Source organism: Macrosteles quadrilineatus, unplaced genomic scaffold (genome assembly GCF_028750875.1).
Source record: "Macrosteles quadrilineatus isolate MER2022 unplaced genomic scaffold, UCM_ALF_1.0 Scaffold_2__2_contigs__length_208266976, whole genome shotgun sequence".
Lineage (NCBI taxonomy): Eukaryota > Metazoa > Arthropoda > Insecta > Hemiptera > Cicadellidae > Macrosteles > Macrosteles quadrilineatus.
The window spans coordinates 56,704,994-56,725,056 of record NW_026542595.1 but is presented as its reverse complement, the minus strand read 5'-3'; the positions used below and the strand labels follow the sequence as shown (position 1 = coordinate 56,725,056).

The window sequence follows — 20,063 nt, the reverse complement described above, 5'->3', positions numbered from 1 at the left end:
TTGATATATTATCCTATTTATTTTTATTTCCACTTTTTGTCAAATCCTGTTATAAAAAAGTTTTTTTTATAGATTTGAGTGTAAAACATGGACAATGCGATAATTATTGTAGTAATTGAAACTAGAATTTTTGTATGATCAATTCAAGATACAAGACATAACATAATGTTACCAAAAATGTGTGATTCTTTGTAGTGAGCTGCAGCATCGACCTGGTCATGGAACAAATCATCTGTGGCTTGCTGGATGCAGGGTCGCCTACGGACTATGTCCTCAAGGTTAGTGTACTCAACTGAAAACATTTTACCTGTTAATCAAGACTCTAAAAAATCAAAATCTTCTGACATTTATCGTAATATTTTGTTGTGCAGTAGAACCCCTCATAACCGACTCCACTTAGTGTCCGACCGTCGCTGCCGTATTAGGGTGCTTGCGGCCCCCACCGCTAGGTGACACTACCCTGTAATCACAGCAAAACCACGACCTCCTCCAGCACCTCCTCGAGCAGGTTGACATCATTGTCTTCACCTAAAATTGAGGCAAAATTGTAAATATCACTGCAATTATGTGGACATATCATCATCCAACTACAAACACGGAAAAATAATGAACACCTCCCTCAATCATGGGAACATCATCATCTTAATGCGAGATGGTAACAAAGTTTTTGATTTTATGGTTTTTGAATAGGATTTTCATGACCCACCTGGAACAAGATTTGTGGTAGGCTATCAAATAAATTTGTTCTATAATCTTGAGGCACAGGTTTGTACACTGACTGGTTTTAACTAATCTAACTTATCCTAAATTAACATAAATATATATTTCGTATCCAATATTACCACCACAAAATCTTGAACAACACTCTTTGATATTTGAGGAATGAGGAAAGTGTTCTAAAGTTCTGTAAGAACTAAAAGACTGGTTTTTACTGATTGTTATAATTAGTTTTAATTACCAGTTCATCACTAAATATTAGGTTTACTATTGGAATTTTGATCATGATCATTGGTTCTGACATTTTTTTCCTAATCACTGCACACTACCTCTCTTGGTTCACACTCATCATTCTTGGTTATACATATCATATATTCTTGATTATCAATGTGACTACGAGTATGTTCTGAAGTGTTGTTGTTTACAGGTGTGGGGTCTAGCAGAGTATCTGACGACCCATACACAACTAGCAGACTATGAGTATCCTGAAGTGTTGTTGTTTACAGGTGTGGGGTCTAGCAGAGTATCTAACGACCCATACACAACTAGCAGACTATGAGTATCCTGAAGTGTTGTTGTTTACAGGTGTGGGGTCTAGCAGAGTATCTAACGACCCATACACAACTAGCAGACTATGAGTATCCTGAAGTGTTGTTGTTTACAGGTGTGGGGTCTAGCAGAGTATCTAATGACCCATACACAACTAGCAGACTATGAGTATCCTGAAGTGTTGTTGTTTACAGGAGTTGGGTCTAGCAGAGTATCTGACGACCCATACACAACTAGCAGACTATGAGTATCCTGAAGTGTTGTTGTTTACAGGTGTGGGGTCTAGCAGAGTATCTAACGACCCATACACAACTAGCAGACTATGAGTATCCTGAAGTGTTGTTGTTTACAGGTGTGGCGTCTAGCAGAGTATCTGACCACCCACACACAGCTAGCAGACTATAAGTATCCTAAAGTGTTGTTGTTTACAGGTGTGGGGTCTAGCGGAGTATCTGACGACCCATACACAACTAGCAGACTATGAGTATGTCCTGAAGTGTTGTTGTTTACAGGTGTGGGGTCTAGCAGAGTATCTGACGACCCATACACAACTAGCAGACTATGAGTATGTCCTGAAGTGTTGTTGTTTACAGGTGTGGGGTCTAGCAGAGTATCTGACGACCCATACACAACTAGCAGACTATGAGTATCCTGAAGTGTTGTTGTTTACAGGTGTGGCGTCTAGCAGAGTATCTGACCACCCACACACAGCTAGCAGGCTATGAGTATCCTGATGTGTTGTTGTTTACAGGTGTGGGGTCTAGCAGAGTATCTAACGACCCATACACAACTAGCAGACTACGAGTATGTCCACCAGTGTATCAAACTAGAGCAGGATATCCGGCTGGTCTTAGTCCATGTAGACCACTTGCCTCGTCCTCTGGCTAGAACGGTTTGTATATTTGTTGCATTCAATTATTTCTCAGTCCAGTATGGTCTTGCTAATCAGTAATGGGAACACATTCTGTGTGGATCAGTAAAAATCTAGATTAAACCTAAAAAAAGCCTTAAAAGTCACAATGATCAGCAAAAAGTAGATGCTCATGATTAAGCCGTAATTTAATTGTACAGAAGGTAATAGTAATTTTGCACGCCTAAAATAAATACTTTAACGTCTTAATGATTAACAAAACTCATTTCTAAACTTCACACGCAGCACACGCTACAAGTAACTTTATTTTGTGTACAAACCTAGTTCAGAAATGTGTTGATAACATAACTAAATTTTAAAAATTCTTTTTTTACAAAAACTTCATCAATACCAGATTGGAGAAAGAAATATATAACAAATATAAAAGATGTCACCATTAGACACACAGTCTATTCAAACAGATATACTGTAGCATGGTAAGCTGGTGAAATGAATCATTTCCTGGAAATAAGATTAAAGTATTTATAGATTATGAGCTCCTAACACTTGATTAAGCTATCTCTTCTTGCCAAAAATAGCCAAGGACAAACAGGTTTTTATTTAAAAGAAAGTATTTAGTTTTGCAGATAGCAAATTTAAGCTGTGTAATACTTATTTTAGTGTACTTTCATTTTAGGCTGTTTGAGTTAGCTCGACGTCCGCATTATCGGAGACCAGATTAAGGAGCATACTGCTTAATATTGTTGATTAACGTAACAAATAATCAAATAATTTGTTATTATTATACCACAATTATTGTGGGTAGAATTTTTTTTTTCAAAGAATCTTAAAATTTATTATTTACTGCTTACTGCCATGGCCACTTATACCCAAGCTGGTACTTGGCCTCGCCAACACGTCGTCACCAGTTCTCTCGGTCCTCCAAATCTTCCTCTACTAGTCTCGTCTTTAGGGGTGGGCGAGTAGTGATTTTTCAATTCGAGTCGAGTCAAGTCGAGTATTTGAGTAAAAACTCGAGTATCGAGTCGAGAGTCGAGTAGTTGCGCGTTAAGTAGGCCTAGACCCAGGGTTTAAGCTGCGGTAGTATTTGTAGCATCTTGCTATTCACAATTTAATAATCCTAAGTTTACATTGTTTTGCAGGCTAGGCCTATGGCAAATTTTCTACAAATAAAATTGAAAGATGTAATGTTCAAACAAATGTAATATTAGCCTACTAGATTTTTTTGTTTTAAATGCTTAAGTTATTGAATAATATTTTTTCTACAGTTAACTTAGTTTTTGTCTTTGCAGAGAGTTTGCAGCATTTTGCTGAAACAAATTTCATCCTAGCATAAACCCTGCCTAGGCCTAAATAGGTAGTTTAAGTACTTATACCAAATTTTCTAAGTTATATGGTTACTAATTATTAGTACCTCCTACCTTAGGCCTAATAAAAAATTTGGCCTAGACTACTTGTTGGCTGCAGCATTAAATTATTTAGGCCTACACATCACTTGTTCTAGTGCGTTTTATTTTTTCTTGCCTTTAATTCCTCCTCACTAACATGATAATCAACCTAACTAACTAACTTAATAAGGTAACTTTAAGAATAATTTCAATTCAAATAAGAAACAGAGTTTATAAAAATTAATTTATTTATAAAACAGAAAGCAAAACTAATATCAAACTACATATTGTATCACAAGTTAAAAACATCAATATATGCAATTAGATTTTTAAAAATAATCACTTAGATAAGCACTTCATCTGTCTTACGTTTGAAGATTATGGGTACTAGGGCTATCCTCTTCACTCAATATATATAGTAAATTTATAAAAATGATTAAGTCACTTGTCTCTGACAGACTGAAAATATCAAACAAAAACATAGTAGGCCTATTATCTCGAAATAAAATCCCACATTAAACACTTAATTTAAAATAAAACACATTTCACTGTAGCCCGGTATAGCCTATTTGGCCTTTCTTTATAAACTCACATTTTCTAGGTTACAATTCAAACTGTCGTTGTCATGTTTCTGCCACCAGATTGAAAATTGCACAATCAAAATCACAAACAAAATTTGTTTATTTTATCTTCTATTAAACTTCCACTAACAAAATCAATTTTATTTTAAGTTACAAATTCACTTCAAAGTAAAAACATTCAAAACTGACATTGACATAACTTCAATCACTCCAATCCATTGTTTTGTTGTTTTGTTACGCCAGCTGTCACCATATCTGCTCTCTCTCTCTCTCTCTCTTAGTCAGTTTGCTCATTCTACTTCTGCTTTGTTTTCCCATCAAACAGCTGTTTTGCAGGGCTGACGTTGCCATATTTATCATTACACCATTATGGTGAATGTCAGTAAAATTATCATAAAATTTCTATAGCTTTTATTTCGTAAAACAATTAATAGTTTGACTAATTTTAATCATGTTTATGTAAACTGATTAGAAAATAAATTAAACTTATAGTTTGTTTACGCCAATACCACAGTTGTAAAAGTACAACAATTATCGTCCATCTGGCAACACTGAGTTTAAAGTGGAACTGATCTTTTCTAATCAGAAGAAGGCCAAGACCCAATGAGATTGCGTCATTCAGATGCATCGATGTTCCTTGCAGTAACTTATCGGTTTGTAAAACTAAACACCAATACCGATTAATGTGAAAAATTATTATGCTACAACAGGTTATTTTTATTTATTTTATTTCTATATTTTGGTATAAAATATTTTGTTATTTCTATATTTTGGTATAAAATATTTTTATGGCAGTTCAAACTAAATCTGATACAGTACTTTATAATATCTTCAAGAATCGTCTGCCATTGTTATACTAGTCACGGGACTCCCTTATTGACTATCGACTATTGCAATTCGATAGATTCATTCAATGCTTTATTTCAACTTACAGTATCGTTATCGAGACGTATTGTTGACTGTTGTAGGAAAGTTTAGTAACCCTCTTGCTAGCTCTGCCGAATGACGATGGTTGTTTGTTGAACATTTGGTTTACGCTGGTCTAACCTATATGAGGTTAGATAGTTGTTTTTTGTAGGAATTGGGATTAAATAAGGCATCAACACAAAACAAAATATAATTTATTAAATATGGGTGTAGAAAATCGTGAAGTGGCACTATTTATAACTACTCGACTCGAATTTTTGAGTAGTAATTACTACTCGACTCGAGGTCGAGTATTTGAAAAAACTCGAGTAATTACTCGAAGGTCGAGTACTCGCCCACCCCTACTCATCTTATCCACATCCTTCAGGACTTGATCCCACCACCTGGCCTCTGGTCCTCCTACCGGTCTCCTTCTCCTCAGATCTCCCCTTAGTACCTTCTTCAACAAGCTCTCCTCATTTCTCCTCAAGATATGGCCAACACACCTTGGCCTTCTGCTTTTGGCCTCTCCTACAATATTGGGGTCTCGGAATGATTCTCTTAACTCTTGGTTGTGGCGGATTCTTCATACTCCATCTTCACACACAGGACCATGTATAGCTCTTAGAACTTTATTCTCAAAGGTTGTAATCTTCTTTTCCATCTTTTTGCTCAGAATCCAATTTCCCCTCTATACAAAAGTACCGGTCTAATTATTGTTTTGCAGATTATAATTTTTGTTCTCCTTGATAAAAGCTTCAATATAATTAGTTTTCCACATGCATACCAACTTTTATTTGCTTCATTTATCCTATTCTGAATTTCTAAGTGTTCTGTATTTCTATAAGATAGTACAATGCCGAAATATCTGAAATTAAACTCTTTGGAGTTCATGGTTGTTAATTTTGAGAAAATTGGCAATATTTTCATCTTCTTCCCTTGCTACTCTCATAAATTTAGTTTTCATGTCGTTTATCTTTAGTCCTACTTATTCAGTTTCATGTCTGTTGAAACCCTTATATTCTCTTTCTTTTCTGTCAGTACTACGTCATCCGCAAAAGCCAATATATTAATATTTGTCCCTAGTTTTAGTCCTAAGGGTGAGTTTTTTACTGCTTGTAGGGCTTCCTCTAGAGCCTCACTGAATTTTATGGTTTTTTATGACAATCACTAGTTATGTATTATTATTTTATTTACTTCTGTTATAGAGATCTTATTTAGTTGTAAAAAAAGTTGTGCCCAGGCTCCAGGTAGAAAATTGTCCTAGTAAATTCTGGTATAGTTTTTTGGACCTTGGACATTAAAAAAACAATGTTGTACAGCCTCCCATATTTTTAAACATTACACTTTTTATTAGTTGCAACTGTATAGTTTCTTATTTGTTGTTATTTCTAGCCTCAAGATGATGAGAGAGATAAAGATTTAACTCTCGAAGATCTCTTACCTAAGGAACCAGTGCAACCAATATCTCGTGAAACCCTTCAAATTCTTCTTGGTGAGGATTCAAGCTCTATACTGTATTCAACTACTGTATGTGTTTGGTTTTAAAATTACTATAAATGTTATCAAAATAGTATTAACTTAAATCACACTTTTCACAAATATGTTGCTAAGCAAGATATTGAAACTGGTAACATGTATTTGAAGCTATATACAACAATAGAACCTCGATAATCCAGGGCTCACGATTAACCTAACATGACAAACATATATTACAAACCAATTAAAAACGCCTTATACCTCTAGCTATTCTGGAAATTGGTAAACATTTGTATCCCCCGTGAGTGAGTTACACATCGAGCTGTATAGTTAATTAGATAATTTGCAAAACACAATTAGTAGGCTATTGCACAATCATGATATGTTGCGGTCAATAGGCCACTTAGAGTGCCCACTGTTGTTTTGACGTCAGGTGTGATGCCATATTGAACAGCTGTACTCAGTAGGTATAGCTGTTTCTGGAAACTTGTTTGACAATGTGAGATAAACATATAAAACCTGTAATTTTACAAATTTTAAAGTACGGGGTGTCCATAAAGTCTTGGCCTGATTTAATAGCTTTGCTGTACGAAAACCATTAGAGCAACACTTAACTTGTATCCCTTGTTTGTAAGGGTATTTAATCCAGTTTTATTTAATGAAGTTAGTAACACCTAAACACAGCTGATTGACAAGAATACAGTTATGATTCTATACTTACTTACTTACTGCCGTGGCTCTTGGTACCCAAGGTGGTACTTTGCCTCGCCAACACACTGCCTCCAGATTTTTCTATCCATTGCCTCATCTTCCCTTCTTCCCAGTCTTCTTAGGTCTTTTCTAACCTGGTCTCGCCATCTTAACTTGGGCCTTCCTGGTGGTCTTCTGCCCTCCGGATTGTTCAAAAGGACGTTTTTGACTAAGGAGTCGTCCTCTTTCCTTAGTAGATGGCCAGCCCATCTCATTCTCCTACCTCTCACCTCGGCCACTATGTCTGGGTCCATATATAATTGCCTCAACTCTGCATTGTGTTTTATCCTCCACTCTCCATCTTCAAAGGTTGGACCATATATTTTTCTCAATATTTTGTTCTCAAATACTATCAAACGTTTTTCTGTTTTTTTACTTAACACCCAATTTTCTGAGCCGTATAAAAGAACTGGTCTTATAATGGTTTTATATATACGGAGTTTTGTTTTGTGTGATAGTATTCGAGAGCTTAATAGTTTGTGGGATGCTGATAAACTTCTGTGTGCTGCATTTATTCTTTGTTGTATTTCCATATCTTCTTCATTATTATTCGTCAGCATTACTCCCAAATAAGTGAAGTTGTTTACTTTTTTAAAGTTGTACCCTTCTATTTCTATATTGTTGTCATTGTTTATTTGGGTTGCTCTCCCACACTCCATTATTTTTGTTTTCCCTTCATTTATTCTTAAACCAACTTTCTTTGTATGGTTTAAGAGTTTTGTGACCAGCATTTTCAACTCTTCTTTACTCTCCGCTATAATTGCAACATCATCTGCAAACGCAAGGATGTTTATTTTGGTCCCTATTGTAATTCCAGCTTCTGTTTGCCTTACTTCTTGTAGTGCTTCCTCTAAAGCTAAATTAAATAGCATCTATACAATAACAAATCAGAAATGGTGTGTTTACAAGAGAAAAGTGTAAATGGCCTATTCATCTTGGAGATTTGCATAGCAATAATTAATAGATCTTGAATTACTGTGAATTTTGTTTAATAAATAAACGTTATCAAGAAAGAAAGAGATAATGTCAAAAAATCTATAGAAAATTAAAATTAACGACATTTTGAAATAGAACGTGTAGTTAGGAAGAGGTGAAAAGTAAAAATTAAAAATTAAACGGTAAAAAAAGTGAACAATTTTGCCACGACTGTGAAATTCTGAACATATTCTTGTGGTCTTGGCAAAATCGTGAAGGTCTTCTGCGGACATGGCAGTTGCAGTAACATCAAGAATAACTTTCGAGGTCACGGAGAAATTGTAAACATCTTCTCGCAATCGTAACGGAATCGTTAATAAAGACACATTGCAGATGCTTTCTGCGCTTGAAAAAATAAATGGTTGGCTAAATGTGACCTGAGCTTGGCCTGAAAAAAAAGAGTTTTCTCCTTTCTTCAAAATGTTTTCGGCCCAATGTAATAACCCCTCCTTCTATGTCTTGATCTTTGTATACCTGTTGCCTGTTGGATTTAGTAAACGTGTTTTAAAATCTCCATCTCGGTCCAATGTTCTTTCTAGTGATGGGCGGATCCAAGAAAATGTCGGTACCGGATCCAGATCCGGATCTTCGGATCCGGATCCAGATACACACTGTCATAAGGGCGGGTTAAAAAAACGTAACTAACAGAATGCCAATTTAAATCATACGGTTTAAAATTAAATTGGTTATGTTTAAAGGTTAATATATCTTATATATAGAGTAATCTCCAGTTGAGCCCATAATCCCTCATTTTTTGGGGACACTAACAAAATCATAAAATGCACTAAGTTTGCACGACCACCAAAAGGGTATCTGTGTATATTTTACAATAGTTCGATCTTCAGTATGCTATATCGTGGTTTTTGCATACAGCATCCAATTTATTTATGCCTGGATCACCTCTTGTTAATCTCTTCCTTAAATTCGTTCCAGGTCCACAGTACTGATAGCTAGGTACAAAACTAAAAACTAGAGGTGTGCAGATATCCGAAAAATCGGGTCGGATTCGGTTCGGAAAGATACATGCCATTGCCATATATGTTATTTGCATCAAGAGACAAACACTGAGACATGGCCTTGCCATATATGTTATTTGCATCAAGAGACGAACCCTGAGTCTGAGACATGGCCTTGCCATATAATTTATTTGCACAAAAAGACAAACACTGAGACATAGCTTTGCCATATAAGTTATTTGCATCAAGAGACAAACACTGAGACATGGCCTTGCCATATAAGTTATTTGCATCAAAAGACAAACACTGAGACATCGCCGTGCCATATAAGTTATTTGCATCAAAAGACAAACACTGAGTCATGGTCCTGCCATATAAGTTATTTGCAGCAAGAGACAAACACTGAGACATGGCCTTGCCATATATCGGGTCGGATTCAGTTCGGAAAGATACATGCCATTGCCATATATGTTATTTGCAATCAAGAGACAAACACTGAGACATAGCCTTGCCACATAAGTTATTTGCATCAAAAGACAAACACTGAGTCATGTCTTTGCCATATAAGTTAATTGCAACGAGAGACAAACACTGAGACATGGCCTTGCCATATAAGTTATTAGCATCAAGAGACAATCACTGAGACTTGGCCCTGCCATATAAGTTATTTGCATCTCGAGACAAACAATGAGACATGGCCTTGCCACATAAGTTATTTGCATCAAAAGACAAACACTGAGTCATGTCTTTGCCATATAAGTTAATTGCAACGAGAGACAAACACTGAGACATGGCCTTGCCATATAAGTTATTTGCATCAAGAGGCAAACAATGAGACATGGCCTTGCCATATAAGTTAATTGCATCAAGAGACAAACACTGAGACATGGCCTTGCCATATAAGTTATTTGCATCAAGAGGCAAACAATGAGACATGGCCTTGCCATATAAGTTATTAGCATCAAGAGACAAACACTGAGACATGGCCCTGCCATATAAGTTATTTGCATCTCGAGACAAACACTGAGACATGGCCTTGCCATATATGTTATTTGCATCAAAAGACAAACACTGAGTAATTGCCTTGCCATATAAGTTATTTGCAACAAGAGACAAACACTGAGTCTTGCCATATAAGTTATTTGCACAAAAAGACAAACACTGAGACATAGCCTTGCCATATAAGTTATTTGCATCAAAAGACAAACACTGAGTCATGGTCTTGCCATATAAGTTATTTGCACAAAAAGACAAACACTGAGACATAGCCTTGCCATATAAGTTATTTGCATCAAGAGACAAACACTGAGACACGGCCTTGCCATATAAGTTATTTGCATCAAAAGACAAACACTGAGTCATTGCCTTGCCATATAAGTTATTTGCATCAAGAGGCAAACAATGAAACATGTCCTTGTCATATAAGTTATTTGCATCAAGAGACAAACAATGAGACATGGCCTTGCCATATTAGTTATTTGCATCAAGAGACAAACCCTGAGACATGGCCCTGCCATATAAGTTATTTGCATCTCGAGATAAACACTGAGACATGGCCTTGCCATATAAGTTATTTGCAACAAGAGACAAACAATGAAACATGGCCTTGCCATATAAGTTATTTGCATCAAAAGACAAACACTGAGTCATGGTCTTGCCATATAAGTTATTTGCATCAAAAGACAAACACTGAGTCATGTCTTTGCCATATAAGTTAATTGCAACGAGAGACAAACACTGAGACATGGCCTTGCCATATAAGTTATTAGCATCAAGAGACAATCACTGAGACTTGGCCCTGCCATATAAGTTATTTGCATCTCGAGACAAACAATGAGACATGGCCTTGCCATATAAGTTATTTGCATGAAGAGACAAACACTGAGACATGGCCTTGCCTTATAAGTTATTAGCATCAAGAGACAAACACTGAGACATGGCCCTGCCATATAAGTTATTTGCATCAAGAGACAAACACTGAGACATGGCCTTGCCATATATGTTATTTGCATCAAAAGACAAACACTGAGTAATTGCCTTGCCATATAAGCTATTTGCAACAAGAGACAAACAATGAAACATGTCCTTGCCATATAAGTTATTTGCATCAAGAGACAAACACTGAGTCATGACCTTGCCATATAAGTTCTTTGCATAAAAAGACAAACACTGAGTCATTGCCTTGCCATATAAGTTATTTGCAATAAGAGACAAACAATGAAACATGGCCTTGCTTTACAAGTTATATGCATCTAGATACAAACATCGAGACATGGCATTGCCATATATGTTATTTGCATCAAGAGACAAACACTCGGGGAAAAAACGGTCATCTTGTACATGGATACAGACAGCTTTGTGTTAGTAAAAAAATTGCGGTTGTACAGTGATACAGACAGCTTATGTTAGTAAACAAATCGGGGTTGTACAGTGATATAGACAGCTTTGTGTTAGTAAAAAATCAGGGTTCTACAGTGATACAGACAGCTTTGTGTTAGTAAAAAAACGGGGTTGTACAGTGATACACACAGCTTTGTGTTAGTAAACAAATCGGGGTTGTACAGTGATACAGACTGCTTTGTGTTAGTAAAAAAATCGGGGTTGTACAGTGATACAGACAGCTTTGTTTTAGGAAAAAATCGGGAAAAAATTTGAAAAAATCGGATCCATCAAAACCGGTTCCAGCCCAAGATCCGGAATTTTTTGGACCCGATCCGGTGCCGGTTTTAGCTCGGATCCGGCGGATCCGGTAGGCCAATATCTGGATCCGACCATCACTAGTTTCTTTCTAAGGAGTTGCTATCCCTCCCCTCTCCCTGCCTTCTTGATTTTGAGTGTTTCTATAGTTTTGTCACTTGTTCAGAGACTCTAGAGAGAGAGATGGAGAGAGTTGAGGCTGCAGGAGAAGGCAGTGTCCAGCCACATAAGGTGACTCAGGCTGTCAAGGCTGTGTGTGCTCTACTAGGTAGTGTGGAGACATTGGCCATCACACAAGCTCTGGAGGCGTTCAATCGTGCTTGTGGCCAACTCAGTCAGACTCCTCAGGTAACATCTACCTAGCCTTCAATGTTTTAATTTACATATTACGAGGGATGGGTCGACACCAAAGGTCGATTCTCGATTCCACCGATACTTGGCTTTGGAATCGGAATTGAAAATCGACCACTCAAAATCAATTCCTTCTGCGAAGTTCACGCGACCAGAAAATTATCGCGATTGCGCAAGACGACAAAAACGTTTCTGTGACCGCGGGAAACAATGATGATGTCTACATAGCCGCGGGGGATGATCAGAATTTTGCCACGATCGCGGAAGACTACCATAATGTCCACGCGACCATGAGAGATGTTAATGATTTTGCCAAGATCGCGGGAGATGACAGCAATGTCAACACGACCACGGGAGATGATCAGAAATTGCAATTGGCTGGTTAGAATTTTTTATTGCTGCATTCATTTTAATTTATTTTGGTGTTGTGTAGTATAAATCAATCCATTCAGACAATTTGATAAAAGTAAACAACATTTTATTGGTATCAAGAGTCAGTATGTTTTGGTATCGTTAAATCACTAGTGAAAAGTAATAGTTTTAGCACTATAAACTATTTTTAACATAATGGAATCAATGGAATTGAGAACCGATTTCAAATAATTATAACCGGAATCAGAATTTAACATTTCTAGAATTAACCCATCACTACATATCATTATTACACTATTCCTCTAGTAAAAGAGTTAGTAAGAATGAAATCCTTGTAAACATCAACTTCTCTTAGTATTTGTTTAGTATTTTCCTACACCATCAGAATTTTTAAGGTTTTTTGTAGACCTTTTCCAAAGTCCTTTTGTTAGATAGCCCCAATTGAAAACCCAATGACATATCAACTAGTAATCTTCAGATTTTAAGGTGAGCAACCACTCGGATGTACCAGACAATTTTTAAGTATTGAAAGTTAAAAGAAGGTTTGTGTTACACCAATTCTTCATTAGTAGGAGTTAACTAAGGCTATTGTGCTGTATATTGTAATCTTCACAGTTGCGACCATCATACAACCATTACAGTATCTTTTTTCTCGGTTGTCTACTTCTTTGTAATTGAGTGTTGATGATTTACATTATCTAGAATTACATTTACTCTACAAGTGGTAGTGGCAATACTGATTTCAAACGTTGATGGTCTGATTTAACCAAAAATAGATTAACTTTGCTAAATGACTTGGCAGTCAGTGATGGAAGGCAAAGACATTTAAAACTGACAGCTGAATTATTTTCAGTACTTTAAACTTTCCTCATGTTAACTCATTTGCAGGAGGAGAGTTGGAGGCGGCCAGAGATTGTAGATGAGGACGGAGACTACTCGGTAGTGTTGTTCCCAGGAGAGATGGCATCTGAAACCATCTCAGGACACTGTGAGAGGATACGAGAAGCTGTCCAGGGCTTGATACAGACATACGCCTTGGCCTTCCGGGTGGACTTCCAGATCACAGACTACTTGGCACCAACTAATGGTAATACAACAAACAGTTGTAGATCTCATACTCCAACATACACAGTAGGAAAATTACAAATGGTAGGGTTCGAGGTGTTAAATGGTATGTTTCACTGGTGTGATGACATGGTGGGTACTAAGGGCTCCAAAGTTGAAGTGATCTTTGCCCATTCCACCCTGAGTGAGGGGTGGACAGCCATGACATCATAATTTAGGAACCTCTTGCCATCAGAAGATCTTGGCGGTCCGGTTTTATCTAATGTTCAGTTCAGAAGTGTGATTTAGGGTTTAAGTGTCTATATAAGTATAATGTCTAAATATAAAGAGTTTAAATTAAAAAAAAAAGTGTCCAAATATTTTAATCAATTTTAATGAATCCAAAACACAAGTGAGTTATCTGAAAAAGAAAAAAGAAATCCAATAATGTAAATTCACTGTGCTATGTGTTCAATTGAACTTTGCAGAATTGTGTTTATAAAATCTTAGAATACCTAGACAATATTGTGTGTTACAGACACTACCAAGCTGTCCTCGGAGGTGTTGGACACAGTACTGGTCCATGTGGAGTGTCTCCATCGTCTGTCGGCCAGTTGGACCCATGACACATACATGGTCTATAGAATCTTAAAATACCTAGACAATATTGTGTGTTACAGACACTACCAAGCTGTCCTCGGAGGTGTTGGACACAGTACTGGTCCATGTGGAGTGTGTCCATCGTCTGTCGGCCAGTTGGACCCATGACACATACATGGGCTATAGAATCTAAGAATACCTAGACAATATTGTGTGTTACAGACACTACCAAGCTGTCCTCGGAGGTGTTGGACACAGTACTGGTCCATGTGGAGTGTGTCCATCGTCTGTCGGCCAGTTGGACCCATGACACATACATGGTCTATAGAATCTTAGGATACCTAGACAATATTGTGTGTTACAGACACTACCAAGCTGTCCTCGGAGGTGTTGGACACAGTACTGGTCCATGTGGAGTGTGTCCATCGTCTTTCGGCCAGTTGGACCCATGACACATACATGGGCTATAGAATCTTAGAATACCTAGACAATATTGTGTGTTACAGACACTACCAAGCTGTCCTCGGAGGTGTTGGACACAGTACTGGTCCATGTGGAGTGTGTCCATCGTCTGTCGGCCAGTTGGACCCATGACACATACATGGTCTATAGAATCTTAGAATACCTAGACAATATTGTGTGTTACAGACACTACCAAGCTGTCCTTGGAGGTGTTGGACACAGTACTGGTCCATGTGGAGTGTGTCCATCGTCTGTCGGCCAGTTGGACCCATGACACATACATGGTCTATAGAATTTTAGAATACCTAGACAATATTGTGTGTTACAGACACTACCAAGCTGTCCTCGGAGGTGTTGGACACAGTACTGGTCCATGTGGAGTGTCTCCATCGTCTGTCGGGCAGTTGGACCCATGACACATACATGGTCTATAGAATCTTAGAATACCTAGACAATATTGTGTGTTACAGACACTACCAAGCTGTCCTCGGAGGTGTTGGACACAGTACTGGTCCATGTGGAGTGTCTCCATGGTCTGTCGGCCAGTTGGACCCATGACACATACATGGTCTATAGAATCTTAGAATACCTACACAATATTGTGTGTTACAGACACTACCAAGCTGTCCTCGGAGGTGTTGGACACAGTACTGGTCCATGTGGAGTGTCTCCATCGTCTGTCGGCCAGTTGGACCCATGACACATACATGGTCGCTGGTCAGCTGTACCACGGCACCCGACCTGTAGGCCATCCTGTACTGTCAAAGCCAACATCTCCATCCACCTCCCTTTACAACCGGATTGTCTTTGATTCATGGTAATTCTAATATTTTACACATACATTATTAAAGCTAATTTCTTTTGTTTAATTTTTTTATGTTTTCAAGGATTTTGTGGTGGATAGGTTTAACAGCAGGCTTGCCTTACTGGCCGAAATAGATGAAAATGCACAAAGAAACACACAAACACATAGTTTTTTGGAGCTTCCAGCTCCTCTTCAGTAATAGAGTCTTTCTCAACAAACAAAAGTTACTAACTAATAAAACTAATGTATAATGTATAATAACTAAACTAATAAAATCAATGTGTATACTATTACTTTCTGTAAAATATCCCTAATACATCCTAGTGTAGAGCAGGTAAGGAGATATCTTAAACCCTTAACTGTTCAATGTATAATTTTTTGGAAATATTTGGGATATTTGAAATGTGCAGGTTGAACTTTGAGGGCATGTCAGTGTGTGAGTTACCCCGAGAGTGCCGTCTTGTGCTGGTGGTCTACGGTCGCTCCGTCACCCCAGCGGCCGAGGGAGAGAACGCAGCAGCAGCACAGGAGATGACTCAGGTGGAGCTGGGCTGGTCCGCTGTGCAGTTCTTCAATTACAATGGGTATTTACATAACAGCTTTCTTTTGTAAGTGTGTGTCTTGTAATTAATATTTTTATTAATGCACTAGGAGGAGTGGAGAGGGAGAGAGCAGCAAGGCAAGTCTAGTGTAGTTTGTGCTCCTGATTTTTTGCTAATTTTATGAGTAAATACTGCAATTTTATACATAATTTTTACTATAATTTGTGTACTTTTAACTAGTGAATGTTATCTTGACTTTTTTTATCAAAGTGGAAAAGAATTAAACAGCTAGGTAAGAAAATGTGATTAAAAATCCTGAAAATATTTCAAATAACAGTGCAGAGAAGGGTCTGTTATCAGATCAGATAAGGAGGGTCAGATTGACTGGACTCTGCTGGGGGTCCTTATCTTATCTCTTGTAACTCAGTTCAAGGATTCATATATGCCGAAGTTTGTTTATGTTTATTTTTACCTAAATCCATTTTACTCTACAATAATTAAATATACATTACCCGCATACAAATGAAAGAAGATTAAACTGTACCTACCTATTGTAAATATATTCTCGACTATTTGTAAATAATGTTTTCAATTAATGACAAGATTTTTGCAAAAATTAAAGGACATCAGCCATGGCCTGCTCTTGTAACCAAGGTAGACAAAGATAAATATCATGTAACATTTTTTGGCACGGGGCAGACTGGCACCTGCAAGGGGATGGATATGTTTGATTTTTCTATGTATGTAGAAGATGTTTTACCTACAAAGAGAGTGACTAGTAAATTGAGACAAGCTATAGATGAAGCTAATTCATTTAAAATAACAGCTGAGGAGTTTATTTTTGATCCAGAAACACATAATGAACCTGAGCATGAAACTAGTTTATTAGAATTGAATGAGATTAACTATCAGCTCATGTTTGAGAAAAGTAAGATGGAAAAATCCCTGAGGTTAGCTGAGGAGGAGTCTGAGGAACTGTGCTCTAAATATAGGAAGGAAATCGATGATCTTGAGACTAGGATTTCTCAATTAAATAATCAGATTAAAATCAAAGACAACTTAATTACCGGGCTGGAAGGTAATATTAAGCAAATGCAAACAGACAAAGAAACCAAACCCACAACATCTGGATTACAGAAGATTGGAAGAATGAAAAATCTAAAATTGTAAACATGAGTAAAATGGCACGTAACACAAAAAATAAAATTTTATTTGATAAAGCCAAAAGTCTGAATAAGGATTTTAGAAAAAAAGTCATTGCTACTAAAAAGAAACATTTTGAGACTAAGGTTAAGCAATCTAGTAATGTATGTAAAACTACCTGGAAAATCCTTAATAATGAGGTCTCCAACAAGAAACCAGCATTTAGTAATATTGAAATAGATTTTAATCATACATTGTTTACTGATCCTGGAGATATTAGCTTAATATTTAATGATTTTTTTTAGCACCTATGTAACCTCATCAATACTTCCTCACCTTGCACAAAATAGCAACACACATGTCAACAAGCCAATTCAACAAGCCTCCCAAACTAAATTTAGTTTAAAACCAGTCACAGATAGTGAAGTTTTAAAAATTATCAGTTCCTTTGATAACAAACTTTCAACTGGTTTTGATGAGATACCCATGACAATATTAAAGCATGCTTGCTATCAGTTAGTGAAACCTCTTGTGCATTTAATTAACTCATCTTTTGTTAGTGGATTATTTCCTTCTAAATTAAAAATTGCTAAAGTTATTCCTCTTTATAAAAACAATGATTAAAAAAAAATAACCAATTACCGTCCTCTTTCGCTATTACCTACCATTTCAAAAATATATGACAAAGCAGTTTACATACAACTGACAAATTATCGGGAAACGTATTCTTTACATGACAATAATCAGCATGGCTTCAGATCAGGAAGATCAGTTACAACTGCAGCAATAGATTTTATAGAATCAGTAATAAACTCTCTTGACAAAGGTGAAACAACAGTTGGCATATTTTTAGACTTAAGTAAGGCTTTTGACAGTGTGTCACATACAATTCTTTTAGATAAAATCAGAAGTTTGGGCATTGATGGCATTTCGTTTGAATGGTTTAGATCATATATTTCAAACAGATATCAATACGTTGAAATTAAAAATTTGACAAATAACAGGTTAATCTCAAGATCTTCTCCTCTTACAGAGATTCACCATGGGGTACCCCAAGGGTCTATTTTGGGACCGATCTTATTTCTCATTTATATTAGGGATCTGTCAATTCCATTTTCAACTAGTTTACACAGTAGTAATATCTTCCTGTATGCTGATGATGTTACTTTTAAAATCAGCAATTCATCTTTATCAAATTTAGAAAATCATTGTTCTGATACTTTAAATATACTAAATACTTTTTTAAATTCTCATCAGCTCTTGTTAAATTTAAGCAAAAGTAATTTTATGGTTTTTACAACAGGAAAAAGAAAACAAATTGTACAGCCTGTAATTCAATTTCAAAATAATAAATTGGAAGAAATCACCACAACAAGGTTTTTAGGATTAATTTTAGACAAAAATCTTACATGGAATAAGCATGTTGACCAGGTAGTCAACAAAATTACTTCTGGTATCCATGCTATTAATAGAATGTCAAAATTTTGCTCAATAGAAACATTAAAGATTCTTTATTTTTCTTTTATCGATTCATCAATATCTTTTGGCATAAGTATTTATGGCTGTACCTCTAAGCAAAACCTGGATAGAATTCTTACTCTTCAAAAAAGTGCAATCAGAATTATGTTAAATTTAGAATGGGATACTTCCGCTCGTCAATATTTTTCAAAATTGGGAATAATGACTGTGTATAGTATGTGAGGTACCAAATTTTAAAGGGGGTAAAAACGTATTGCTAGTCAACAAACACCATAACTTACCCGATTTTTATCCACAACATCCTAATCCTAGGCCTATGTGTTGGCCCTAGCTTGGGCTATGGGCCAAAGAACGTAGGCCTACTTTTAATAACAGTGAAGTACACAAACACACCCACAACGATATATTTATTCATAATAGCACTTCGTTTCACATAATAAAGTTAAAACGACCGATTTTACAAATATTTAACGCCGATGACAACATCACTTAACCTCAAAATGGTGTTTGTTGACCAACGACAGACGACAAAAGACAACTAGACCGGCTCAACAGGTGAATTTCCGATCAGCTGTTGGCTAGTTCTCGAACTCACCACCAGAGCGATTAAGCCTCGACCGAGGAAATCATGAATCATGATTTGAGCCGGACAAGATTATTCGCTGTTCGACCGTCGACTCGTTAACGAGAAGCCTCTTCGCACAACGAAACTAACTTCGTCATACGATATCGATTCAGGTTAGCTACGTTTTCAGACTTTCCTACTTTCTTTTAAATATTCTTTTTCTAACATACGCATACTCGTCTGCCATTTATTTTATCCGTTTACGTTCGATTATAATTTTCTAAATTTTATTAACTTAGTTCTTGCCGACTCGTACAAACCCGCCAGTTCCTGCCTGCCAGTGACTAGCAGTGGATATTTTTCGGCTCTTTTAAACCAATTGGCTATTAAATTACGTTAATTCGGTTCGTTTCACGATTAAATTATTACTTAAGTTATTCCAGTTAATTCGACGTTTTAATACCCCGAGACTCGTCGTCTGAGTTCTAAACCCCGTCTTTGGCGGGTGAAAGAATCAAGTCTTGGGAGCAGGCTGAGTTGAATAATCAGCTACAAAAATCAGTATTAAATTTATTTTAAACCACTCACGTTAAATTATCTGTCCAATTATATTAATTAGGCCCCGACGACTCTGTAGGGATTGGGTTTTACATTATATTCGATTTTATATTATTTACCTAGGCCTTTAGCTAATTATTTTAAAGTTCATTACGAGTAATTGAATCACATTGGCTTCAGATTGAATACTCGTCGGCCCTACAGAGTCATTCTAAAAGTTAGGCAAAATTCTCCAAAACACTTTTACGAAGGCTGGGATGATATAGCTCCAAC

General features: G+C 36.7%; 1 protein-coding gene across 1 annotated transcript in view; it reads left to right on the top strand.

Moving 5' to 3' along the window:
* LOC128985545 (phosphatidylinositol 4-phosphate 3-kinase C2 domain-containing subunit beta-like) overlaps positions 1–20,063 on the top strand; it is a 63,939-nt gene that overhangs the window by 18,221 nt on the left and 25,655 nt on the right. Inside the window, exons 12-18 of the mRNA XM_054405137.1 lie at positions 196–278; positions 2,018–2,158; positions 6,408–6,507; positions 12,036–12,217; positions 13,481–13,679; positions 15,311–15,515; positions 15,914–16,087. Of these exons, the coding sequence (XP_054261112.1) occupies positions 196–278; positions 2,018–2,158; positions 6,408–6,507; positions 12,036–12,217; positions 13,481–13,679; positions 15,311–15,515; positions 15,914–16,087 (1,084 nt within the window). The remainder of the gene's footprint in view (positions 1–195; positions 279–2,017; positions 2,159–6,407; positions 6,508–12,035; positions 12,218–13,480; positions 13,680–15,310; positions 15,516–15,913; positions 16,088–20,063) is intronic.